Genomic DNA, 26,951 nt, shown 5'->3' on the forward strand with positions numbered 1-26,951 from the left:
CTGAAGCTACAGTCAAATATCTGCAGCCTCTCAAAGACTTTCATTACACAAAGAGGCTCCCGTCACCGCACCTCCACCGAATCCGCTCTGAAAGGAACGGAGTATTAACAAAGTCTTAAGCAGCTCAGAACTCCACTTCTACCAGAACTGCTGAACAACTTTCAGATTTAAGCTCGCATGCTTTAATATGACAGGCACATGGGTGAAGTTGGAGGAGGGAGGTGACAAAGTTAGGCAGCAGAGAGCTGCCAAAAACAGTTCTAAACAAACACTGTGCAACAAAAACATCTCCATTAAACAAAGCAGTAGCATCTGAGGAAAAAAAAAACAGCCTTGTCAGTTTACAACAGCATGAATTTTTCTCATACTGATCACAGTGTATGGCTTTCTGACAGAAGGAGCAAAGCACCTACCCTGAGGCCAGAATCCAGCAGGCGTCCTAATAAATAACCAAAAATATAACAAGCTGAGCCAAGACGGCTCTCACTGCCTGTCAGGCCAAGAAATCATGGCGCTGTAATACAGTGCCTGAGCTTGTGGGGCTGAACGCCCAGCACATGTCAGTGTGTGATGGAGAGCAGGAGGTCCACGCCAGGGCGCTACACAGAGGCCAACGCCTTCCAGGCCCCACACAAAGGCCTCATTTGTGCTGAGGCATTTCAGCACCACAGACAGCAACTCTGCACTGCAGGCCTGACAGACAGGAAAAAGAGGGAGAAACAACAAAGGCCTAAAACATTCAGGAAGAAAAAAGGTCTGTGTTAAGGGTTAACTGACATGAGCCGATGTATATCCCAGTTCTGTTAATTAGTTAAGTCTGCTTTTCATCAAATTAAAATCATAATAAAATATCTCCACTTCTACTTCTAAACTCAAACTTTGATTAAAAATGTTGATTAAAAATTTAGAATCCACACTTCTGACAGAATATCTCTTCTTGCATAAATGAGCTATTGGTGAAAAATAATTAATACTGAATGAATTATTGCCTAAACTAACTGCATTTTCTAAATGCAAAATTCAATGGACTGATCTATGGGTTTAGAAATTACAGGTATATCCGAAGACACTGTGATGAGCTGCGTAAATGCAGCAGTAAGTTTTTTATATGAGTGCTCATGTGTGAGAGTGAGTCAGGCTGGACAGCATATAGCAGCAGCAGTAGGAGAGTCTGAAGCAGAAGTGCTGAGCTCACACTGTTCTCCTGCTATCAGCGCTGAGCTGAGTTGAGCTGGAGGTGGCAGAGGTGAGAAACTCTTTTATTGTGTTGGGGGTGGGTTGGGGGGGTTTAATATTTGACGGCCGGCTGTTCATCACAGAGCTGCAGGAGTGAAGGCCTGGCCGGCAGAAAGTTAGAGTGGTGTGGATATGAATTTTTTATTTGACAGTTTTATGTGAGATTGCTTTTCATAGACGAGGCTGGAGAAGAGACACTGTGGATGTTTCAGGGAAGAAGAAGGGGGTAGAGGATCATGCACGAGAAACTACACACAAACAAAAAGCACTAGAAAAAGAAAGACTGCATACATACATAAAAATTAAAGGGGCCATATCTTTCACTTTTCTTATGTTCTAAGTCTGCAGTTTTTAAGAGTATTACCTAATTTGCCAAACTCTGAGCTCCCATAGTAACAGTAGTGCTATTCGAATGACATCTCAGGAAGGTAATAACAATTTTTTGCGAAGACGAGACCCAATTTGTTGAAACTACACAGATCCTTTATCCTGTATGAATCGGCCAGTCAAATTGCACACAAATTACATTACTGGCCCGCCTCTAGTGAAACTAATCCCAATCAAATAAGGCTTTAGGATGCTTTATGTAAATAAACTTTCTGATTGGCTGCCATCTTTTGTGTCTTATTCAAAAGGCAATCCAGGTTGAAACACTTCTTATAACTTCATGGTCAGGGCTAAACTGCCCAGGACTAAAAAAGACAGGTGTATAGTAAATGTGTTTTTCATAACATCACAAAAACAATCAAAACAGTCTATTTTTGCAGCTTAGTTTGCATATATGGGCCATAAAGACTGATGCCTGACCAATACGAAAACTCTTAATTAATAAAGGAAAAAAAACAGAAGGGGAAAATTCCATGGGCCTTTTCACAAAACCTTGTCCAACATGTTCCATCACACACACACTCACACACACACAGAGAGAAACTCCCCCTCTTATTTTCCTGGAGGTGCCATCATAAATCACCTACATGCATGGCTATGAAAGTCTATGCATGGCAATAAACGACTGCTCTCTCTGAGTCCATCATGCCAAGGACAGCTGGCCAGAGCACTGACAGGAATGAGAGATGAGAGTGATAGACAGGGGGAGAGAGGGAGAGAGAGAGAGAGAGAGAGAGAGAGAGAGAGAGAGAGAGAGAGAGAGAGAGAGAGAGAGAGAGAACAAGCACAAAAGAGAGAGGGAGAAAGATAGTTTGCTTTCCCTCCTCAAAGCGCCCCCATCCTTCCTTGCCCCACAGCCTTTTACATGCACCTCCACCTTCTTTTATTTTTCCGTCACCCCCTCACACCATTTAGGCTTAGAAATATTGCCACTCCCTGCTCCATGCTGAGGTAAGGATTTATGCTCCATTGACTTACCAGCTTCTCGACAACAAAACTTACAAGGAGACTCTGCTTCAGTTTTATGGCTGAGCAGCACTGCTGTATTTGACTTGGGAAACATTTTCAGCCTCACACTACAGTCTGACACTAAAAGACATCGCACTTTGCCACAAGCGATTGCCCACAAACTTCACTCATCCCACTCCTTTGATAAACACAGACGCAAGTTCGCAACTCTTTTCTCAAAAACATTCATCGTATAAGCGCGTGTCTTAAGCAAACGTGATGCAACAAAAGGCAAACTACCAGGAATGAAGGTAATTCCATGTGATCTCCAGGGGGTTCTTCCTGAACTGATACGAGCATTACAGTCTAGCACAGCACCCTGGGCTGTGTTTGAAACCTCTCTAAGACTACAGAAGCTCACAAAGCAGAAGGAAAACTTTCTAAACTACAGTCAGAATGTTTGGAGGCTTTCTGTATGAGTGGAAAATCTATGGAGGATTCTTCACACAGGAGATGCTGCATTCAAGAACATGTGTTACCAAGCTGTGATGTTAGTTTGTTAGAATAGGTTAGTTTTGAGCTCCTCAATCCACCACAAATAATGTCTAATACAATTTTCTATTCACTTTGAGTCATTGTGTTAGTGTTCCTTTCCACTCACGCTGTTTTACACCGTTAAAAGGCTAACAATACAATGCTTTGAAGGCGCAGTGTTTAATTTGTCATCTTTTAAAGGTGTCTTGATAAAGATTCAAAGTAGGGCAATACAACAAATGTAAAGTCTCATGTAAAAGTGTTGGCACCCTGGCCAAATGACATTTTTCCCCCAATATATTAATTGAATTAATGGAAATTCTGACAATAAAAATTTGCTTAAATATTATGTATATGTTAAGTATGTTCCCTTTAAAGGATGTTAACATATTTTCACTTAGAAGAAAAAAAATGCAATTTGGCCAAGGTTGCGCAAACTTCTGCATATTAACTTAATAACGCTATGACACACAATACATATCTCAATATATCATTTTTCAGTTAAGTTGGAATCAAAAATATGCATCAGTGCTGGCACCTTTTTAAAACTGTAATCAAAAATGACACAAGGACTTCAGAAACCACCCAGAAGTTTGGTCCCCAAGGAGAAAAAGCTTGTGATTTTAACATGAAAATGATGCACAGTAATGCACTCTAAGTATTTGCTGTAGAATGATTAATTCCACTGAGTTCAATAACTTTACAAAATTTCCACACAAAGCAACTTTTTTGCATATTTGTTAAAGACCTATGGCTTACCATGCCAAGTTCAAATGTATGCAAAATTTGGCAGAAATCAATAATTACCAAAAAACTGAAGCAATTTTTAAAACTAGAGTGGCATCTGATGATCTGATTATTTGTAACACCAGGGCCATAGTTCTAAATGGCTCATAAAAATATGGATAGGATAAATAAATAACCACAATCTGCTGCTGGAAAAGGGAGATTCATCAGCAACTGTTGACAGCAGGACCCCCTTTCCACAGTTAAAACAAATCAAAATCTACACAATGCCTGCAAAACGCATATTCATTGTTCAAAACAGGAAATTAACCCTACTAAAAAGTGATGAGCTTACATGCATGATAAAATCCGCCCTTAACATAGTAAGTTGCACTAAACCAGTCACAACTTGTGATGTATCGCAAACTTGCATTCATAACATACTTATTCATGACTTAAGTTTTTTTTATTATTATTATTTTATTTTAACTTTGGCTTCTGACTCATATTTCACAGTCCATTTAGGTTAGTTCAGTAAAGTCACATGATCTAATTCACTGCTAGTTTTATCCGGAAACAGAATACTTCGGCAATGTTGAACAAATTCCTCCAAACCGACTCCATAGTAAATGAACCACATATTAAATTATGGATTCCGCGCGGTCTGTTCCTTCAATATTGATGAAAAGCATTTTAAATCAGTGTTTCATACTCTGAAACACATCAACACTCTAGGAACAACTTCATCACACTGCAAACTTCCAAGAAATATTAGAATACAGTCAGAGAGCCTTGTGCTGAGTGAGAGTATGTGAGCATAGAGCTTCAGCAAAGGCACACAACACATTCTCCGACCACTGCACACCAGACCAGCCTTCACTCGGCATCAGCGGAAACGAGCAGTGATACAAAACCCATTTACAATTAGACTCCCCCATCAAACTCCAATTACACACACAGCACAGGGGGAAGTCAGATCAGTTCTTATCCCATTATAGAGCCTGATCAGGACCTCCTCAGAAAGACACAGCAAGCTGTAGGCAGAGGAAATAGGAGCATTAAGGGAGGATGGAATCATTAGGGTTGGCTATTACCCACTACGGGGTAATTTTCTGAATTTTTCATCACATCTCAGAATGTGTAAAAGCAGTGGTTACATTGGCAGATGGGTGCTGTGATATTTAGGCGGTCTTAGGACAGATACACTGGTGGCAGAGGGTGACCACTGGTGTTAATAAATTCAATTAATACATCAAATAGGGTAAATAATGTCTCTGACTGTGAATGAATGTTTCCAATTGAGAGACGTCAATGTGTTGTACATACAGTCCTTACGGGGAACAGCCTTCCGAATAAATGCTTTTCTGACTTTGCATGTGCATATCATCAGTAAAAAAACACTAACCAGCTGCATGCTGAAAAAGAGACAATAATTAGGCCTGGTTAACTGAACTTAGTTCAGTGCAGTATGATTTTTTGATCCTACTTCACCTGTTCCAATTTACAAGGTGTCAGTAAAAAATAAATATTGTGACATAATGTGTACTGTACAAACGTCACAATTTTTATCATATCATCCACTCGTACTAACAAGTAACAGAAGTTCATAGTCTACTAATAAGTAACTGCAGGCCTAAATCAACACATATGTGCTTTAAATTGCAAGAGTTATTAAATAATCACACAACAAATGTTTGTAACACACTGTAATCTATTGCACCCAAATAAAATGGATAAAAAGATATTATTATATAAAATATATATTTTATTATATAAAAATATAAAATTGATTTTATATTTTTGCCCAGTTTTATAGTTAATTCATTTTTTATAGAATTAATTAAAAAATCTCCTAGTACAACTCATTCCACCACAAATTAATATTCTGATTTCGATGGAACTTTAGTAGTCTTCCAAGCAAATATTTGAGCTGTGAACTGTATTTACCTCATAACTTTTGATTATACGCACAATTTTTTGTGAGTACTGCAGAAATGCAAACATTCGCCTTAATGTTTATCATTTTTAGTATTATTGACAAAACAGCCCCTAGATCTACATTATAAACGACAGTCCCCACTCTGATCCTTCAGAACACCTGCGGAACACATTTTCTTTTCTCTTCACAAAACACCATATCTCATCAGGTAATTATCAAAGCCTTTATGGGCTGGATCAGGGATTTTGAGGTTTCCCTATAGTATTTACAACATATAAATTCATACTATAGATTAAAAAGTTATGTCATCGCAGATATTAAGATAAATATATAGACATTTGTGTTACAGACTCAATAATATTACATAAGCAAAAGGCTTATAAGAAGGCCACTACAACTGCAATGCTTGCCAAAAAACAGAATGAGGTGAACACCATTACCCACCAAGAAGTGAACTGCACTTCTTGGTGGGTAATGGTGGGCATATGCAAGAAAACACCTTTATTAATAGACTGTGAAAGATGGTAATTCACTTTGTAGTCTATAACTGTGTGGCCCTGCAGCTCTGAGACAAGGGTCTCCCCTTGTCAACAGCAGGTGGAGGTCGAGGAGGCCAGGTAAGGAAAAGTAATCATGAGGGAAACAGCAAGCGCGTGTGAGGAAGAGAGGGAGAGCAGACAGAGATGGATGGCCTGTGCTACCGGAGAGAATATGAGGGATGCCAAAGCACAAGGCCCAACACAAACTGTCACAGCCACCTTTCTGAGTCCTAACACAGATGGATAGATCCAGTGGTCAAAAGTGATTCATGTAGAAATGAGAAGCCTCTCCAAAATGAAGCAGCGACCCCCAACTCCTTCTCTTTCCATTTACCTCACTGAAATTATATTTCAAACAAGGCTGATAGTCTCTCCCAGGCCACAGGGCAGCTGTGTTCCTCATCTGTGGAAGGTCGAGAGAGCAGATGGCTAGTTTCAGAAGAGTCTGCACGAGACAAAAACCTAACTGATAAAGTAGGGATGCACTGGAATGGAATTTCTGGGTCAACAGGATAACTGATAATTCATATTTTATTAAGGCTTTTCCAGATTTTAAAACATATATTAAGCTCACTAAGCATAACAAAGGTTAAAGATGGGTCATTAATAAAATTTATATGGCCATGACATGACAGTCACATAATTTTTCATAGAATTACTGTAAAATTGGGCTGTACAATGAGTCTTATTTTTGTCATCACCATGATATGACACAACAAACACAGCAAAAGTAATAAGACTGGTGGGAATGTAGCATTAGGAAATGTCTAATATTACTGCAGTGGTGTGCTCTCTGTCTGTAATGGTATGTGACTTAACCACTGTGCTATAAAGCCAAAGACTATTATATCTTGGAGTACTAGTTTGTAAAAATACTTGAAATGTGATACATTCAACTATGAGAGTGACAATGTGTGAAGCAGTGATAACTACTGTTACAAAAAACCTGCATTAGCATTTTAAGGAATTAAATATATACTCTGTCTGTCTGTCAGTCTGTCTATCTACACACTATATTTACAAAAGTATTCACCCACCCACCCAAATCATTGAATTCAGGTGTTCCCATCACTTCCATGGCCACAGGTGTATAAAAAAAGCCCTTAGGCATGCAGACTATTTATACAAACATTTGTGAAAGAATGGGTCGCTCTCAGGAGCTCAGTGAATTCCAGTGTGGTACAGTGATAGGACGCCACCTGTGCAACAAGTCCAGTTGTGGAATTTCCTCACTACTAAATATTCCACAGTTGAACCTACAGTGGTATTATAAGAGAGTGGAAGTGATTGGGAATGACAGCAACTCAGCCATGAAGTGGGAGGCCACATAAAATAATAGAGTCGACAACTTTCTGCAGAGTCAATCGCTACAGACCTCCAAACTTCATGGGGCCTTCAGATTAGCTTCTCCATCTGACAATCCGATGGATGACTCTGGGCTTGGTGGATGCCAGGAGAACAGTAATTGTCTGACTGCATTGTGCCAAGTGTAAAGTTTGGTGGAGGGGGGATTATGGTGTGGGGTTGTTTTTCAGGAGTTGGGCTCAGCCCCTTAGTTCCAGTGAAAGGAACTCAATGCTTTAGCAGACCATGAGATTTTGGACAATTTCATGCTCCCAACTTTGTGGGAGTAGTTTGGAGATGGCCCCTTCCTGTTCCAACAAGACTGCACACCAGTGCACAAAACAACGCCCACAAAGGCATGGATGAGTGAGTTTGGTGTAAGTACTTGACTCTCCTGCACAGAGTCCTGACCTCAACCCGACAGACTGCAAGCCAGGCCCTTCTCGTCCAACATCAGTGACTGATCTCACAAATGCACTTTTGGAAGAATGGTCAAAAATTCCCATAAACACACTCCTAACCATTGTGGATACATGTATATTATTTATTTTTGTAGTCCTATATAAAAGAAGACTGTCCAGAGAATGCTGACCATTTTTCTAACAGCCTTGCTGCTTTACTCATTTTGCAATTATTGCTTAAAGGAGATGTTAGTTAGGGTTCTAAAGTCTTGTTTCACACCTAGCCAGAGACAGACGATTTTAATTATATAATCTGTCTTTGCAATTACCACCAACCTTACTGATATTTTATTGCATTTTATGTAAATATTGAATATTGTGCAGCCCTAATAGAAATGTTAACATTATTTTAATATCTTACATTACATTTAATATCTAACATTGTTTAGCAGACACTGTTATCCATCTTATCTATATGAATTTGATATAGTAAGCAAATACTACACTGCTAGTCTTGTCTAAGTACAAGTGCTATTATCTTAGCGCTATTATGTTTTTGCACTAACAGCAGTGTGCTTACTCAGAGGGAGAACTGAACCCTTGTGTAGGCTGGTGGTGTTATCCATGATGTTATCCAAATTCCCACCACTGGTGACTGCAAATATTTCTGTACATGCATGAACCAAAATAAATTATCAGTTGTCATTGATGTTAATGCCAATATTAAACCTATAATAGTTTAAATTGACTTAGGAATCTTAGGAAAAGACCTTACAATAAGGTTACTTTACGGAGACTTTCTTGGTGAGATTTGCCATAGGGCTTAGGATTGTCACACATCAGCAGAGGGAATTCTACAGAGAAGCTCTGTAGATGTGTTCCTCAAGCGGGGAGGCTCCAGCCTGTGCTGCAATGCAGCTCAGCTTTGTCCCACACTGTGCCTGAGCCCAGGTAATGATCCTTAATGTGCCACGTGTGTGGGGGACGCTGGCTGGCCGAGCGCCTAATGGAGAGGGTTCCCGGTGGACAGGGCTACCTGACGCTCCGCCAGATTAAAACTGATGGGCCGGGTGTGTGGGGGAGACGAGCGCAGCCACCCCCAGCCCTGCCCTGCCTGGCTGGCAGCGCGCAAGCTGTCTGCCGCCAAAAAACTCCGGCTCCATTATTCAATTTCTGCACTTTAATGGCCAATAACGAATCTGAATTAGTCTGCCAACACCGAATTCAACTCACAGAAAATTGCAGGTTTTTCAGACTTCAAATGCATTTAGGTGTTTCCCCCACACAAAAGCAGGCGACAGAACGCTTTGACAAAGTGGCTTCTGATTTCTAACGCTTGATAAATGAGTGGCTGGGAAAAGGAGAGAAGAACGGCTGCCGTTGATGCACCCTGCTGCTGCCTTCCCACTGAAAGACCATCAGGAGAGGGCAATGGCAACTAATCACTACACTCACATAGAAATGTCTGTTTAATAAATGAGACAAATTGAGGGATGTTTACAGAGCAGCACTGAGGGGAAAGTAGAGGATTTAGCAGAGCATCATTTGCAGTCCATTTCCAAGAGGCAAATAGCCTCTTTTCACATTAGTAAACAAGGGGCCTGAAACTCCTATTGAACAACCTTTCCTGACCTCAGTTTAGTCTAGTCTCAGTCTTTCAGACTACAAGAAGCTGCTCAGAAGCTGGGTATTAGGCTGGAAACTGACTGTAGATAATATGTGAACTTTATGTGAACTCAGCAGAATTTCATAACTTCAGCCTAGAACCCACAGCAGAGGATTTAGCAAAGACATGCAAAGTTTCATCGTCATCAGAGTTTAAGGAATATTTTGAGAATGTGCTCTAGAGATGCAAATTTCAAATAAATGGTGTCATTTGGTCATATTTGCCTATGAATCTGCACAAAATAGCAAAATGTTTAACTGTAATTTTACTGGAGGTCAGCAAGATTCTACATTTATGACAGGGGCAAATAGTGCAACACTAAGGATAAGATGTGTTTCATAAAGAATATAGTTGCACCACAGTGGTCAAGGTTTACCTAAGCTGGCATAGAGACCATGAGCAAACCCACATTACTCCAGACTAGAAGTCTGCAAGGGCATGAAACTGAAGCGTGACCCATACCCATTACTTTGAGACTCAAACCCAAATGTGTTTGAACCATCTCTCATGCTTTTATAGTGATTTGCTGTGTTATTAAGTGCTGAGCTGATCACAGAAAATAAGCTGAAGTAACTCTACAGAGTTATCCAACAGCTGAGCTTCTGCTGTAGCTGACACTCACTTAACTGATATGAGGCACTATGTTGATACTAACATTTGCTGTCGAACAGCTGGATTCACAGCAATTGTGTTGAAGGTATGAAGTGCCAGTACTCTTGCTATCATAGCAAGTTTTAGCTGCAGTGTGCTTTTCATGTGATGTAACATTCAGGTCATAATGCTTTTTTAATCAAGATGTACAAAATCATAGCAAACAGTAAGACTGGCTTTGTTATATACATACTAGACCGCACTAGAAAGAGTAAATGTGTGAAAGTGGGCAAAATGTCCACATCATGCATTAGAAGAAGAAGAAGAAAAAACTCGACCTCCAACACAGCCTGGGAGGATATGTGAAAAACTGGCTCAAACCATTTTGTCAGGTTCCATTGGGCTCTGGTCAGGTAGCAGACCTTTAGTCCAGACTGACCCTGTAACTAAATAATGCAAAGCCCCTTTAAAAAAGGTCATACTGCCTTTATGTAAAAGGACAAAAAACCCAACTTAATTTCAGATAATCTAGCACTGCAGAATAGGTAAAACCTGTGAACTATCTATACAAGCAACTCTTTAATTGCAACTGTTTGGATTTTAATGGCCTTCTGCAGTGTAGATATTAAACTTCATAACCTTTTCCATTAGGAACTCGAATGCAATAAGCGATCATACTGGCCCAGACATGAGGATAAGCGTGAGAAGCCGCACTCCTATGAGGTCTATGAAGGTCAGCAGGTACAGAGTTGTGCTGAGCCAATGGAAATCTTTCACTCTATTCTTCAAGGACAGAGTGGTGGCTGCCTGTCCTCTGAATATTCTCCAGTATAGCTGGAAACTGCTTACATTAAACCTTGAAATCTTAAAACCTTGAGGATCTGTACAACTGTTTGACTACTGGTCTTGGTCAGAAATGTGTTATTAAAGTGCTATAATTTAAATGAATTTTAAGCTAACAGGATAATAATTTGTCTCAAGTTGTGTTGACTTAAATCTTGAAATTCAATACAGTTTTTATGGCAGCCCAGAAACTAAGCTTTTTGGGCTGGAGGAGCAGCCTGGGTCTAGTCATCTAATGCCTAGCCTCAAAGTTCTAACTGCAAAACTTGGGGGGGGAGCTTTTTGAAAACTGAAATATTAGTTTGAGGTGGTTTTCTTCAAATACGGTGTTGTATCCCTGGATAGAGAACACCAAAAGCCATGGAACTAAAGTGTGGTGTTTCATTTGTGTTGCTTTATCTTGGTTGGAAACCAGCTCATCTTTATGGATGGTTGCAGACATAAGCAATCAACTTCTTAAAGCATCTTTCAAGCATTAATAATAAGATACCTTTGGGTTTTTATAAATATAACAAAGTATTACACATAAAATAACTATATTCATTTCAAAGGCCATTTCTGCAGAAATACACATTATTTTTACCAATTATGAAATGTAAAGCATGCACTCACACATTAATTCTTTGGATGCAAATGAAATCACTACTGCAGGTTTTGAAAATGAATGAGAGGAAAATGTAAATCAATGGGTTTTACATGTATAGTGCATTCAGAGTATTTTTGATAGTACTTTGGCCACATATATGTTTGATGACACTGGTATATGACAACACTGTGCAATACAATATATTCATATAGTCGTTTCATTCAGAATAAGATTCAGAAGAGGTAGTCAGACCACTGCCACTTACTCACCAACACAAAAAAGTGAAGAGCAGCTCTCTCTGTGTCCAAAGCCTTTGCCTTGGCTGGCTGACAAACAACTACAAAGCCTTGTAATGTGGCACACAGTCCACATTGTACATAATAAAATGAGTTTAGAGGAAGCTTTTTTGCACTACGCTTGCTAAAGTCTGCACTAGAGTATAGGTCTTTGTGCACTTTTTTAATGTGGGTTGATTGGTTTCATGCTAGGGGTCGACTTATTATCAGCCCGACTGGTAACAGGACCTGATATTCTGCATTTTGCCGATGACTGGAATTGGCATTTTAACCTGTTTTCTTGTTGATAAAAAGCTTAAATGCAAGTCATGACCATCTCTCTAAAGCAACCACGGCTAAAAGAAACACTTCTTGCTCTTGGTCCACCCACAGCCGTATTTGATCTATACTTCTCAATGATCGGTTGGCTGAATTTAAGTCTGTGATGTCTGGCACAATCTATTAAAAATATTTTCTTCAGGCTGTGACTAAACAAAAAACATTATTGATCAGTTGCAGGGTGTGGACCCAAGTATGGTTCACGTGTCACATGTTCTGTCACACGTCAAAACAGACTGAACTAAAAAAAAAGGTCTGACAGGTTTGTATTATTAGACCATGTAAGCGCAAAAGCGCCTTTTTTGTGTTCATATGTGCTGAATTTCTAGCATTTTCTGGGTTCCCACAGTAAACAGGGAGGGATTGATAGCTTTAAAGCTATGTATCAGTCATGCTCACTCTCTCTTGCTCTCTCTCTCACACATTCTCTCTGCCTCAGTGCACCCACCACTCACAACAGATGACTATCACTGTACTTCACATTCAAGGCCAGGTCAGTTCCTCTAATATCCTCACACCAGGAGAGAGATGTATGTGTGTGTGCTGAATTTCACACCCTGTGGCTCGGTTATTAGCAGGTTTGAAGGTAATGTTGATAGGCAGGCATGTGGACGATCTAAAAGGTCAAAGGGAGATAAGGAGGGCAACACACACACACACACACACACACACACACACACACACACACACACACACACACACACACACACACACACACACACACACACACACACACACACACACACACACACATCCCAGCACTATTAAGCTGCTACCTTTCCAGGTTCCTAATTACTACATTACATTATACAGTACTGTGCAATAGTCAGAGGCCACCTTTCATTTGCTTACAGCCATTAAGTACAAGTTATTTATTTTCAGCACCATGAAAAATGTAGAAAATATAACATTTAACAGAAAATGACAAAGAATCTTTAACAACTACACTTGTTTCCATTTTTTTCAGTATTTATTCAGAAGTGTGTCCATCTTCACCTTTATTATAGCTTCTATTCTTTTTGGGAGTCTTTCAGTTTCCTAAAGAAATCTGCAGGAATTTTTTCCAAAATTCAGTCTTAGAAGGTTGCCTCTTCTGCTTCTTATGATCAAAGTAATTGCAAATATATCAGTCTATTGTCCTAAGATCACCAGCAGCTATTTTGTTTGATTTGCAAATTTTATGTTTATTGTCCTTTTCTCAGTAAGCACTATATGACAGCTACACAGCCTTTCAGACCTATAGCAGCATTTCAGACCCAAGGAAGTATGGACAAAAACACCTGTAGATTTTTTCAGATCTGAAGTAAGAGTAGAACTTGAGTTTCTCTTCTCTCTAGATTATCTGATCTACCAGGTCTTGCACTGTTGTTATTGGTCTCATTTTATCTATAACCTTTTTAAATGTTAAATTTTTTTTTTTTTTTTTTTTTACTTTAGTTTTGGAAAGTCCTGTTTTTCCCTTATTCTCACATGACTTTCCCTTCCCTATGCAAGTGGATTGACATATCTGTTCTCCTCAGAAATATCTCTTGACAAATGAATTGTACTTGATGGCCATTTCAACTGGAAATAATATATGGTGATTCCTGGCTTTTGCACAGTACTATGAATTTTGCACAGTACTATATGCCCAAAAGCTTGCAAACACATGCTCCTCAGTGTTTCCTCTGAAATCAATGGTATCAATAGAGAGTTTGGCCCCTTTTCTGCAACCAGTATTCTTGTGGGAAGGTTTTACACTATGTGTTGGTACACTGCTGCATTCAGCCACAAAAGTTTTTGTGAGATGAGGTAGTTATGTCGGATAATTTCTTGTAGATCCAATTCATCCCTCAGATATTGGATGATGTTACATCACTCCAGAGAATGCAGTTTCACTGCTCCACATCCAATCCTGGGGGGCTTTCTAGCCCTCTAGCCAACACTTGGCACTGGGCATGGTGACCTTAGCTTTATGAACAGCTGTTCCAGGGCATTCGCTGAATACGTGACTGTCTGCATAAAGGACAATTCTGAAAATATAATGTACATTAAAAAAAAGACAGAAGAAAGATGGCTGGATGGAAGGATGGAAGGAATGAAGGAAAAAACAAGTAATCACATACTGCAATATAGTTTGACTTATCCACCTGTGAACTGCTATTAAATCAGCAACAGAGAAATAATTCAATCGAGTTCAACGGACAAGGCCTGCACAAATCATTATAGCAATATTGACCTTTGCAATGCTGATACCACATAGTGTTTTTGAGGGTGTTTTGGGGAATATAATCCCACAAAAGCTAATTATTTTGGTGACAATAATGCAGACAATATCTATATAGTACAGCCTGAAAATAGACTGTTTTTTTTTTTTCTGAAAGCAATAAAAGACAAGTGTCTTAGACAAGTGGCTGTCCTTTAGTCTAAGAGATCTGTGTGAAGGTGTGAGAAGACACTGCAGGCATGTCATTATCAGGAGTTGGGGCGCTTTGTTTGTCTAAGAATTATTTACTCATCGGACACATTAGAGGCCATTCAGACCACAGAGCCTGCGTGCTTAATGAGGCTGACTGCAACACGTCGCATCCACCTCCAAGGGCGGATCTTTCACTCGCTCACACACACACACACACATGCAATACTCTCTAAGGACTGTTCCACTACAATAGTCCCTGCATCACCCAGCCTCCTTTATGCAGCATGCTAATCAAGCCTAATTAGGCCCTGTTAATGCAGCGCTTGTGTGACCCAGCTAATTCCCTCCTACAACAGAGCAGCGCTGCATTGTTCAGCCTTTGCCCGCAAGACGACAGCAACACAATAACCAAGTCGTCTTAATCAACAAAGAGGGCTGGCTTTGTTTGCCCTGATGAATATGCAGACGTCTCTTTCAGGAGGGCGCCGAACAGGATACCACTCAGATGACATCTACCGGGGTGGCATTTGACAAGAGTGGTCTCAGAAAGGATAATTACTTGTTAATTAATTAACAAATCAAGCCAACAAGTAAAATCATTTCTAATCATAATTAATACGACAAGTAATAAAGGTATTTCTGAGCTTCTGGTTCACAATCAACCTTTGATGACATCTGTGCTAAAGGGAAACGAATATGAAATGCCAGATCAAGGCTTAGGGCGCACCCCACAGCTTAAGAATGTCAGACAGCCTGACAGAAACAATCAACCATTATGAAATTCAGCCCTGGAAAAGATGAAACACTCAAGCTGAGAGTGAATTCTCAAGCTGCATCATTAGGGAAATTCACTGACTTTTCATTCTTTGTAAATAAATAAATAAATAAATAAATAAAGCGGAAAATTAATGATGCTCTTGACAGCTTCACATAAATACATAATACAATACAAATAAATACTATTTAGGCTAAGTAAATCCCTGTTTTTAACACAAAACCTCATATTTCTATTTTTGTTTATCATTTTTTGACATAATATGAAAATGCCTGTTGACTTTCACATTGTGTGTAAAGTTCATGATGAATGCACCAAAAGAAATGGCCCCAAATGACTTGGAAAAAAAGTCTGGTTCCATTGACTTACATTAAAAGTAAAATACGTTTTTTAATTTTCCTGTAAAGTTATCATCTTTAAAGGCCCATGTCTAACACAATTTGGTGATTTCCCTGCTCAAACACACTAAATCTCCCAAATAACGGATGGCTTAAAATCAGTGGATACTGTTGGACATTGGCACTCTAGCACCAGAACTGAAGAAGCTTGTTCTCCAGTTTATGCACTGTTTTATAACTTTACAATGTTGTGCAGCTCTTTAGAGACGTGTATTTTCAAAGAGAGCCACATGTCACTGTTACTATCCAGTCCATCTGAAACAGCTCATTTCCGCTATTCTGCTGGCTGTGCAGAAACTCATCCTCCTCTTCATTTCACATGTCATCAGCAGCCCAATGGAGAGGCTTCTGGCTCCAAGACCCCTCTCCAGGCACCAAAAGATGAACTGCATACGTTGCTTTTCTGATTGGAATACTTTGCCCATCTGTAATTGAAGGGGGTGTTTTTCCTGCCTTTGTTTCAGCATGCTGATACAGCCTAAAATCAAACTTGTCCCCCTGGCTAGTGGTCTTGCCTGTTAACTCTTAAAAAGATGTAGATGAAGGCTCCCGAATGGCACAACAGTATAAGCATTGGCCCCATCATCAGGACATTGTGAGCTTGATCCCTTGTGATGCTACAGCCATCCACAGCCAGGAATCCAAAATCTCTCTGGGTTGATAGGATGGCCCCACTTCTCCCTGTCTGTGCTAGCCTCTGCCTTCCTAGCGCTGGTTGTATCATGTGACTGAGTCCTAACTAGTCGGTGGAAATGGATATGACTGAATTGAGGAGAAAATCTGGGGGGTAGGTATGAAAAACAGTTGTAGTCATATAATAATTACTTAGTAGTGATGTACTGAAGTTATGTCAGCATGCTGGCATGCTTCTGTTTTGCTGTGTATCAAGTGGGAAGTGTTTTCAAACTTTACCAAACCAGTAGCAGACAAGATCCTGAGCATCACAGCTTTTCTTAATACTCAGAATGAACAGTGATGAACTGCTTGTCTAATATCCTTGTTAGAAATTGTGGCAGTTCCACTCAGCAGACTTTAGCTTCCACTGTTGAATTGTTGCCACTCAAACTGTTTAAGACGTATCTGTGCTGACCAGCACGAAGAAAAAGAAAAATCACTCAAATTTGTCACTGTCATCATCATTCAAATGATTTGTTAAGTGTTACATTTGACACCACACTGTAGTCCTATTTAATCTTCTTCACCTTTTTGGCCAAAATTTTATGCTTTTAAGCCACTTTTGGCCATTTTTTAAAAATGAAATTTCAGTGCATCCCCACTACTTTTGATTCTCTAAAGAGCCTTTCAGTAGATGGAGAACTTTTTGAAAGTTTAAAGAACCTCTCCATAATGTAAAGTGTCCACAGCAATAAGAGTTTTTCCTAGAACTGCACATCCAGGCAAAGAGTCTTTTAACAACCTTAATTTGAAGAGTGTAGCATTAATCTGAGTGACGCAAAACTCAGAAAGATGCAAAAGACAGAACAGCTGAATGACAAAACTGATACATGTGCTACTGTCCTGTCAGGTCTGTGAGGGAATAACTGTGAGACATGGCTGTTTGAGTGAATCACATTAATGGAGAAGTCCATGCTCCTCTGCCTCTCTCTCTTGTGTCCTGGTATGAGCTGATACAGGCAGAAGGCACACTACCATCTGTGACAGTGCTCTTAAGTTGCCATGCGGCATTAAGGCTGCGAGCTGGGCTCAAAACGCTATTTCAGCACCTCAGGATTTTCAGCGAGGCTGCGGCAGAGAGGCTGTGTGGGAAGGTAAATGGCTAACGTGCGGTAAACACTTTTCTAAAAGTACAGCTCAGTGCCTGCAGCCTCCGCTGTGCTCCCCGCTAATCCCACACAACCACATACACACACTCACAGAGGCCTGGCCAACCCTGCAGAGCATCAGCCAGCAGGAGGAAAATCACTCACTCTATCTGACCAGTACCTACTGCTTCCACTCACTGCACCTGATTGGAAAACTCTGTTCAGACAACACAACTTTCACAGAGATTTAGGGGTGGGCAATATGATGACAATGTATCATTAGTGAGATAAGTTAGGTCACAACATGCTTTTTTGAGCATATCATCGATTGTAAGTATTTAAAAAAACATTATCCACCTACAGGTTTTATTACAAAGACAGCAAAGACAGCAACAGTCCTGAGCTGTGTAGTATGTGAAGCATGTGAAAGGCTGAATAAAAATGATCCTCATAATTGATAGTATTTCTTAAATGATGCCACTGTTCCAACTTGTCAAACCCCAGAAAATCTAATTATCACCTTGGAGACCGTGTCTCTTAAAAAATGTCAAGATATTATATTTTTGAATTATTTTTCTCCTCTACTGTGATTTTTATTTCTGTGGAAAATCCTGATATTCTACAGTGTGCGACTTGGATGGAATATCAGAGAAAAAATTCAAGGCACCACATTAAATTTCTTCTGTTTCAGAATATTATATTAAATAACAAGTTTCATAGATTCATAAAGATTTATGTACTACTCACTGAGGAATAGACTTTACTGGCATGTTATGGCTACATGATATGGACATAAAGCAACATCAAATCATAATATGAAAGGCAATTAATAATCAAAATACATCAGCTTTTGATTTGTGTGTCGTAACTGGCCATTTAGTTGAATGGTTAAATACTCGCATTCTATACAATGGAATTTACATTTACATTTATGGCATTTGGCTGACGCTCTTATCCAGAGCAACTTACAATTTGATCATTTTACACAGGAAGGCGAAGGCGGTGTTAGGAGTCTTGCCCAAGGACTCTTATTGGTATAGTGTAGGGTGTTTACCCAGGTGGGGATTGAACACCAGTCTACAGTGTAGAAGGCAGAGGTGTTAACCACTACACTAACCAACCACGAATATAGTCCAGCACAGGGAAGCACTTGCTGATTTTAACGCTGTTCCCACCACTTTGCATGTTTACATCACTCTGGAATTCCATGTGTCAGTTATTTAACAATGTGTTTATCAAGTAAAGTCATATTGTGATAATGACAGAAATATGATCAACCCTGCATCCCATCTGCATGCACTGCTTGAATATAACTAATTTAAATAGATATAAGAATAATAGAATAGATAATAGAATAAACTTGAATATAAATAGGGAGAGAGGGCATCATGAAAAATGTCATGTTGTTTGAATTCTCTTGTAGCTGTTCTATGGTCACTCTCCAGACGCAAGACGGACCAAGCTTTCTAAAATAAATGCACAATCATAATAGGAAAAACCTACTAAAATGACTAATAAAAAACACCTAACAAACAACTATAAATTCAAACAAAAATTAAAACAGATATGAATTCATAAAATGCTCTGCTCACTATTTAAGGACATATTCATTTTACTCAAATTTAAGACACAGTATGGATATAAATTTTAAAAAGCCAGCCATAGCTTAACATAGTTAAAGCCCTGGTTTGGTTTCAAGCACCATAATACCTTCTAATTCTGAGCCTGACCAATCAGAGTAATCCCAGCGGACCATCCATCACAAAAAAGCTTCTCTCAAATATTTTACAAACCCAGAAACACTATACAGATGCTGTGCAGAACATACTTACATCTTTATATTATATTATATTTTTACATGAGAGTCATGTATGAACTATGAACCTGCGTAAAAATGTTAATTTCACAGAATGTTTCTGCATTGGTTTTAGAACTTAGTCCGTGAACTACAACATGCCTCCAAGCTCTTTCCTTCAGGTTCACAACAAGCTGAGTGACGGGGTGATCACTTTGTTGAAGTATAAATTACAGTGTGTACCTTGAAAAGCAAAAGCGTTCTCATGTAGCCTAATGGATCTGATGGCAGTTCAAGCACAGTCAAGGCTGTCACTAGCGTTCCTGTCTTTATAGCAGATCCCCACAGTGATTCATCAGTCATACACAATCATAGTCTGTCCCACGACTGACTGAAAGGCTCCAGCCAAGAGCCAAGGCACTGCAGCAAGCGAATTCTGTTTTAGAATATAATATCAGGTCAAATAATGTGGGGCTGTAGGTGTAGATATTGAAAGGTTGAGGTTGAGGGAGCTTGACTTGCATGCCTTAGTTGAAGGCGGTAACCCAGGGAGAGAGGACTTAAACCCAACAATTATTACATTACACCATAACAGCATATAAACTCAATACACCAGCCATAACTTTAGTAGCCATCACTGCACTTTCTCCCTGCTTAAGGATGGGCCAATTATTATTTTTAATGATACGATTTATAATGAAACACATCATTTCAAATTCTTATTTTTATTTATGATTGCCATGTAGAATAATCATCTTTGCAGTGCATCTCACCGCATCGCATGTGCAACAACAATGCATGTGTGTACAATTGACGGTGATACCTTCATGTTCATTTATGATTGATTTTCTGGTGCTAAAAGAGTTTTGAAATGATATTATTTGTGCTGTTCTAGTAGTTATAAAACAGCAATATTACTACAACTTGTGATCAACTTTAGTAAAAGAAAGATTCAGTATAATAAAAATAAGGTAAAATATTAACATTAACATATCATTGTGGTCCAAAGAAAAACAAGCATCTCCAAATTGGTATTTTTTTTTTATTTCAAGAAAACAAAGGAAGATAAAAATCGGCAAAAAATTGACATCCTTTTTTTGGACAGTGATCATACAGAATAACCTTCCTATTGAACTATAAATTAGTTGAAAATAAGTTAAAAATACTTAAAGGACACGTGTGAACTCATTTTTACATGTCTTACAGATCCTTCTAGGGTCAAACAGTGCAACAGTATGTTACGATAGACTATTTCTTGTCATTTTCTTTGTATCTGTACTCAACCAACTGAACACTGAACACCAAAATATCATACTGCTTCATCCTTACAGCTGCTGAATGTCAAGTTTAAGTTTCTTCCATGCACATCTAAAACAGCCAGACAGAGCTGCATGCAACACATTAGTACATCTCTACACCACATACTGAACAACCCATTAAATGCTGTCTGCTTTCCACCACTCTCAAAGACGAAAAATTGCTAGTGAGGATTAATGCAGAAGGGCAATCTCTCTACTCCTCCACTGTATGAGTGCGTGAGTAGCTGACCTTTTCTCTCAGAGCGTTTCTTGCGCCTCCTCTTGACCCTGGTCCTCATCAGGCAGTAGTAGGCACCCATACAGGGTGGGCAGTCCAGCAGCAGAGCCATGAGTGACCGGCCCTTATACACTAACACCAGCTTCCTCTACTGCTTCTCTTCCTGACACACTCGCTGGAGGTGTGAACAACCCCACTCTCCCCGAGCGCTTCTAACCAACACACACGTGTTCCACGCGGAGGCATACACGCACGTGGTCCGCTGCTCCCCCTCCCAACCACTCAGGACTCGGTAAACGGTGGAATCAAAAGACAAGCAGAGAGAGAGCAGACTGCGTTTGTGTTTTCAGGGCTCAGCTCAGAGGGAGGGACTCAAATATTCTCTCTTTTTTCTAGACTGCTTGCTGGACGATAGCCAGGGCTCAATTTGAGAATGTCCAGTCAAAAAAGAATGTAAAATTCCTCTTCAGATTGTCCTACCTAGCGTGTCATCTGAGATACATTCAGAGACTTTGATGATGTCCCTTTTAACTTATTAGAATGGTCAGATTAGTTGAGAATATAACCATATCCACACTGATCATGAAATGGACCAGCATGTGGAATTGGAGCTTCCTGTGCAGTACAGTGTTTTTCAACAAGTAAAAGATGCTGTCTTTATTGGTGGATGCACTATTTACAATAGTTTGTAAATGAGCTTCCTTGCACATTCAGAACAGATTTCAGATCATTAAGAGCTTATTACTCATTTTTATTTTTAAGCTTGCACAATAAAATGTTGACAAAGATTGTTAAGCATATTCCAATGCATATGTTTGCTTGCTAAAATGGTAGACGTTACATTATTATCATTATTATTATCATCATTATTTATATTATATAAGAATTTACATTATTAAAGGAGAACAGCACATTAAAAGGTAGAAATAGTTGCATTAAAGGGGTTGATGTCATTATGAGTGATGAGACCTATTACTATTTAAATTCCAGCTGTACACGCTTGGATATTTCAGCAATTCTCACTGTTATGATAAATGCAAACCACACATGCACCTTCTAAATGAGAGTTAGGTAGACGTGCGTTTTTCATTTCTCGCTCAAATTAGCCACGCCCCTTCAGATTTTTAATTTTTTTTTTTAATCAGTGCAACTACTGTGTACAGTAGCTTGTCAGCAGCCTGACCACATCAGCTCCTTATGGCTTCAGCAGAACTTTAGTAAACACCTCACTGCAGTCAACAAATCAGCATACTGTCACTGTAGTAAGAAAACATTGCCCAAAACTATAACATCATAGGAAAAGAAAAACTTAACTCCATAATACTATAAAAATAAATAACACTCGTAAGGTTTGCCTTGTCTGACAATATTCTGTCAACCTCCACATCCAAAGACCTCACAGATGTATTTAGTTGAAACAGTTCCTGTCTACTGTGTATGTGTTCCGATGCAGTCTTTAGTGGTTACTGGTAGACAGTGAGCTCTATGGAGAGTCTCTCTGATGTCCTCTAAGCTCCACTGAGTCCAGTTAAGCTCCAGTAATCTGTAAAGAAATGACAGGCTGATCTGTCCTACAGCCAGAGAGAACACCATCACTACTAAAACCAAAAAGCATACTAAATCGCCAGAACATGCTAGAACACCATGTCTCCTAGAACCATAAAGAACACTACCTCTCACAGAAGACCATCTCTCATAGATCTCATAGAGATCATGGTTTACAAATCAATAGAGAACATCATGTCTCCTAGAACATTGGCCCTCAAATAGTCCACATTTTTTCTCCAACCTAACTCACAATACATAGAGATTAAAAGATGAACTGTTTAGGGCACCCTGAAGATCAGTTTGAGAACCGCTGTCCTATAATCATAGAGAAGACCATCTCTAACAGAATCACAGAGAGCGCTTTGTTTCTTAGAATCACAGAAAAATCCTTGTTTGCTATAACCACAGAGAACACTATTTCTCTTAGAATCACAGAGAACATACCACTCCTAGCATTACTGAGAGCAATATTTCTCTTAGAACCACAGAACACCATCTCTATTAGAACCATGGAGCATCATATTACACCTGGAACCACAGAAAATAGCTCCTAGAACTGCTGAGAGCCACACAAGAACCCTATAGTGGATCAATATCTCATGCAATCCAGCAATAAACACATTTAAGTCAATATATTATTTTATTTCATTTAAATGTATTGCACTATTTATTACATTACTTTATATAAAAGTCTTCAGCTGTTTTTGTTGCTTATTTTGACAGTTAACACAACACATTCATCCAATGTTTTCTAAGAGTTGTGTTAACACAAAGTTGCCCTTTAACTGAACTAAGTGTCCAGACTTTCCTCCACTGTAAACTGCCTCGCTTACATGAAATATCCATAAAAAGCTGAAGCTTACTAAAGAAAAGCCTCTGCACAGCTGCTGCTGAAGGAGATTCCTATACCATATTCTATTTGATGAAAGTGTATATCACAGCTCCAAACTGCTTTAGCTCATAAACTGAGAGGGTACACTGCTGCCCAGCGCAGCTCACACGATGCCTTTCCTTCACAGAAGAAATTCACTCTACGCTGAGGCTTCATATTAAGACAGAGAGAGATTCAGGGAGGCGGAATGTGAAAGAATGACTCAATATCCTGAAAGGTTCAAAACAAAATCATAAATCATGACAAACAAATCACAAAAAATGAGACAAAATCATAAACAACAACAACACAGAATTGCATAACATAAACAAATCAAATAATACATGAGATGACTGTAATACATCTATAATAAATGATAAATAAAGAACTATAAAACACTAAAACTAATCTCAACACTGTCACAATAATAACCGAACACAATACAGATATATATGCCCTGTGTCGTGTCACAGTTTTTATATGAGTTACTCGCCATTTTTCATCTTATTCTGTGCGTTATGAGAAAAGGTTCAGGTTTTTTTTATTAACAATGTACCAAGGCCAGGCAGAAAGAGGCCAAGGCCAATAAAAGTAGCAATAAAATCCAAATTAAATATATTTCAGAGCCATTCCAAACGTTATCCTGTATGCTTGGTCGGTTACTGTTCCAGCACCTCAATCTGATCAATCCCTCCAGTCCAAAACAAAACTATGTTGCCATCTTTTGGTCAAAGTAAGTTACTGCACTGGGTTAAACACTACACACCAATCATTTCCCTGTCTTAATGTTTATGCACCAGAGATGTAGCCTATACATGTAGCTCATGTATCACTATATTCTTACAAAAAAGCTATTGTAGTATGTAGTGTCCGGATTTTGGGTACAACACCACTTAGGATTGGACACTGATGTTTTGTAATAATTGAAAATGACAAATTACCATGTGATACAAAAAAACAATACTAAAAACAAAAACCTTTTGGTTATAAATAGTGGTGGTTTTTCTTGGTGCGCTGCTCACTCTTTTTTAAAATTTCAAACTGCAGTGATGGCTCTGCACTTCCACTATGTACAGCATCCTGAAAATGATGAGGGAAACATTCCAAACTTCATTTTTTGACATGGTAGAAAATGCTGGATTGGATATCGGAGGGATATAGGAAAGAATCAGATCCAATTCTAAAACAAAACTTTCCTAAAATAGCACAAGCTCACATTGTGACATTAGCTAGCTGTTTCTTCCTTTGATAGCCTTTTGCCCACTCATCTTAAAGTCACAGGGGGCAGTAAAATATTAAAAATATACTGAAAATCAGTGTTATAAAAACCATCCAGTAAAGTCTGAATTAGGAAAAAAGACAAATAAAATTTAACTAAAATAAATGTAACTAAAATAAAACATGCCTTAAAAACAGTCAGACAGACAAATGGTCAAACGAATAGACAGATGAAACGCTGACATGAGTGGTTGCATGAACAGAAAACCGATGGGTTAGCTTCATAGCTCAGTTATGCTTCCTAGATAAGCTTTCGCTTGGTTGTCAGCTTTTACCTGAGACCATGTTGAACGCATAGCAAAAGTTGTGTGGCTGAGACAAACCTGCTTATGTAAGCTTCACCCAATATCAGGACTCCCCACTTTAAATTGACATGAGAGAATTTTGACTAATTATATCTGTGGACTTGTTCATAGGGCATACATCTGTGTTTCCTGTCCATAATCAGGGTAAATACTCCATTCCACTGTGATTCCCAGAACACTCCACACTCCACAGAAGTACTTTCAGGCACATCCAAGAAAAGACTAAATAAATACTTAATGACTAAGCTTGTTTTGTAAGTTATACCGACTTCACTGCTGAGACTCTGATGCTGTATTCAACAAGCATCTTTAATCTCTGCACTGCAGCTCTTCTGCTCATAAGCAAAGCCTTCACACATGATTTTTTAGACGTTTAGTACACATTGTGACTTTGCTACTTTATTTTAAGAGCTGCATTTTCTTTCAGTCACCATCTTTTAAGCTGAGTGTGTAACCTCAGGAGCGTAAGCTTCTCAAGTCACATATACATGTTTAAGTTTGAAGTGGTAAGTTATGATTACAAGTCAGATCATGACTTGTAGAAAAGGTAAAACGCAATATACAAAGTTTCTTTACTTTTTAAATCAATGATATGCTGAACATATAAAAGTGAAAAGCCAAACATTTATCCCATTGCTGCAATCTCAACGGACTCTTTTACTGAAAAACATACTCGCTTTTCAAGACTTCAATCTGAATTAGAGCTCTCCAACTCCCCCTAATGGTCACAGAAGTTGCTGCTTTATTACCTTAAATGCCCTTCATGTGTATGTGGAGCAGATGAGGGGGTGTAGAGAGCATGCTGCTACAGCATGCAGCACATAGACCACTGACTCATCACTAGTGCCCCAGAAAGCAAGCAGAAACACAATGCAATGTTTCAAACCTTGTGTAATCTGCTTTTATAAGGTGAAAAAAGACGGAACAAGAACAACGTAGTGGTATGCGCAGAATGTTCAGGTGCTGCTACAAGTAGAATGAAGACAAAGGGCAAAGTCATAACTCCAGCTTCTCAAGTCACATATACGTGTTTAAGTTTGAAGTGGTAAGTTATGATTACAAGTCAGATCATGAACTCATAACTTTAGACAAGGTAAAACGCAATATACAAATTTTCATTACTTTTTTAAATCAATGATATGCTGAACATATAAAAGTGAAAAGCCAAATATTTATCACATTGCTGCAATCTCAACTGACTGTTTTACTGAAAAATACTCGCTTTTCAAGACTTCAATCTGAATTTGGGCCAGAAACAAATATAATCCACAAGTACCACTGCATTTTAACATGAAAACTAGAAAATTAGCTGTAAAAACAGCTTGCTCTGAATTAACTGATTCTGTGATGTCACAAGAACCAAGTAATTTACATGCATCCTCCTGTTCCGCCTACAGCCGTTTAGCTCTGCCCACTCATCCTGAAGTTACGAGGAGTGTTTCAGTCCTGACTGCTTCTTGAATGAGGCACATAGAGGGCAGCCAATCAGAACACAGGTCATGTTACATCAGTCTTAAAGGCACAGTAACAAAAACAGCTGTTTAATCCTAAAGGATTAAGTCGGAAAATCAGGTGGTCAGGTGAAAATGAATTGTGACCATGTTTGATGCATAAATCCACACAAATGTTATAAGTGAACCTCAGAGGAGAAAATTAAAATACAGGAAAAATTAATGTAGAAGTATAAAGTTTAAACAATGTAACCATTTTAGCAAATAAAAAGTTTTCTTAGTTTGATGTTGTGCATTGCAATGTGATCACTAATCAGTGGTAAGAGTCCTCACACAAAGACAAGTAAGCATAGTCAAGACCAGTTTCATTTTACACAAATATGGATTTGGTTTTACTTTTTAATAATAGGCTACTGGCTATCCCCAAGAGGCTGGTCATTCCTACCAAACTGGATTCATTTTCTGCATCTCTGACTCCA

At 39.0% G+C, this 26,951-nt stretch overlaps 1 protein-coding gene across 3 annotated transcripts in view; it reads right to left on the reverse strand.

Moving 5' to 3' along the window:
• adarb1b (adenosine deaminase RNA specific B1b) overlaps positions 1–26,951 on the reverse strand; it is a 166,547-nt gene that overhangs the window by 41,643 nt on the left and 97,953 nt on the right. The window contains exon 1 of one of the 3 annotated variants that reach the window (XM_017691609.2): positions 21,032–21,219. The exons of the other annotated variants lie outside the window; for them this stretch is intronic. Coding sequence (XP_017547098.1) covers positions 21,032–21,131 — 100 coding nt within the window. The 5' untranslated portion in view covers positions 21,132–21,219. Of the gene's footprint in view, positions 1–21,031; positions 21,220–26,951 lie in introns of those variants that run through there. 3 annotated transcript variants of the gene reach the window in all.

Source organism: Pygocentrus nattereri, chromosome 6 (genome assembly GCF_015220715.1).
Source record: "Pygocentrus nattereri isolate fPygNat1 chromosome 6, fPygNat1.pri, whole genome shotgun sequence".
NCBI lineage: Eukaryota > Metazoa > Chordata > Actinopteri > Characiformes > Serrasalmidae > Pygocentrus > Pygocentrus nattereri.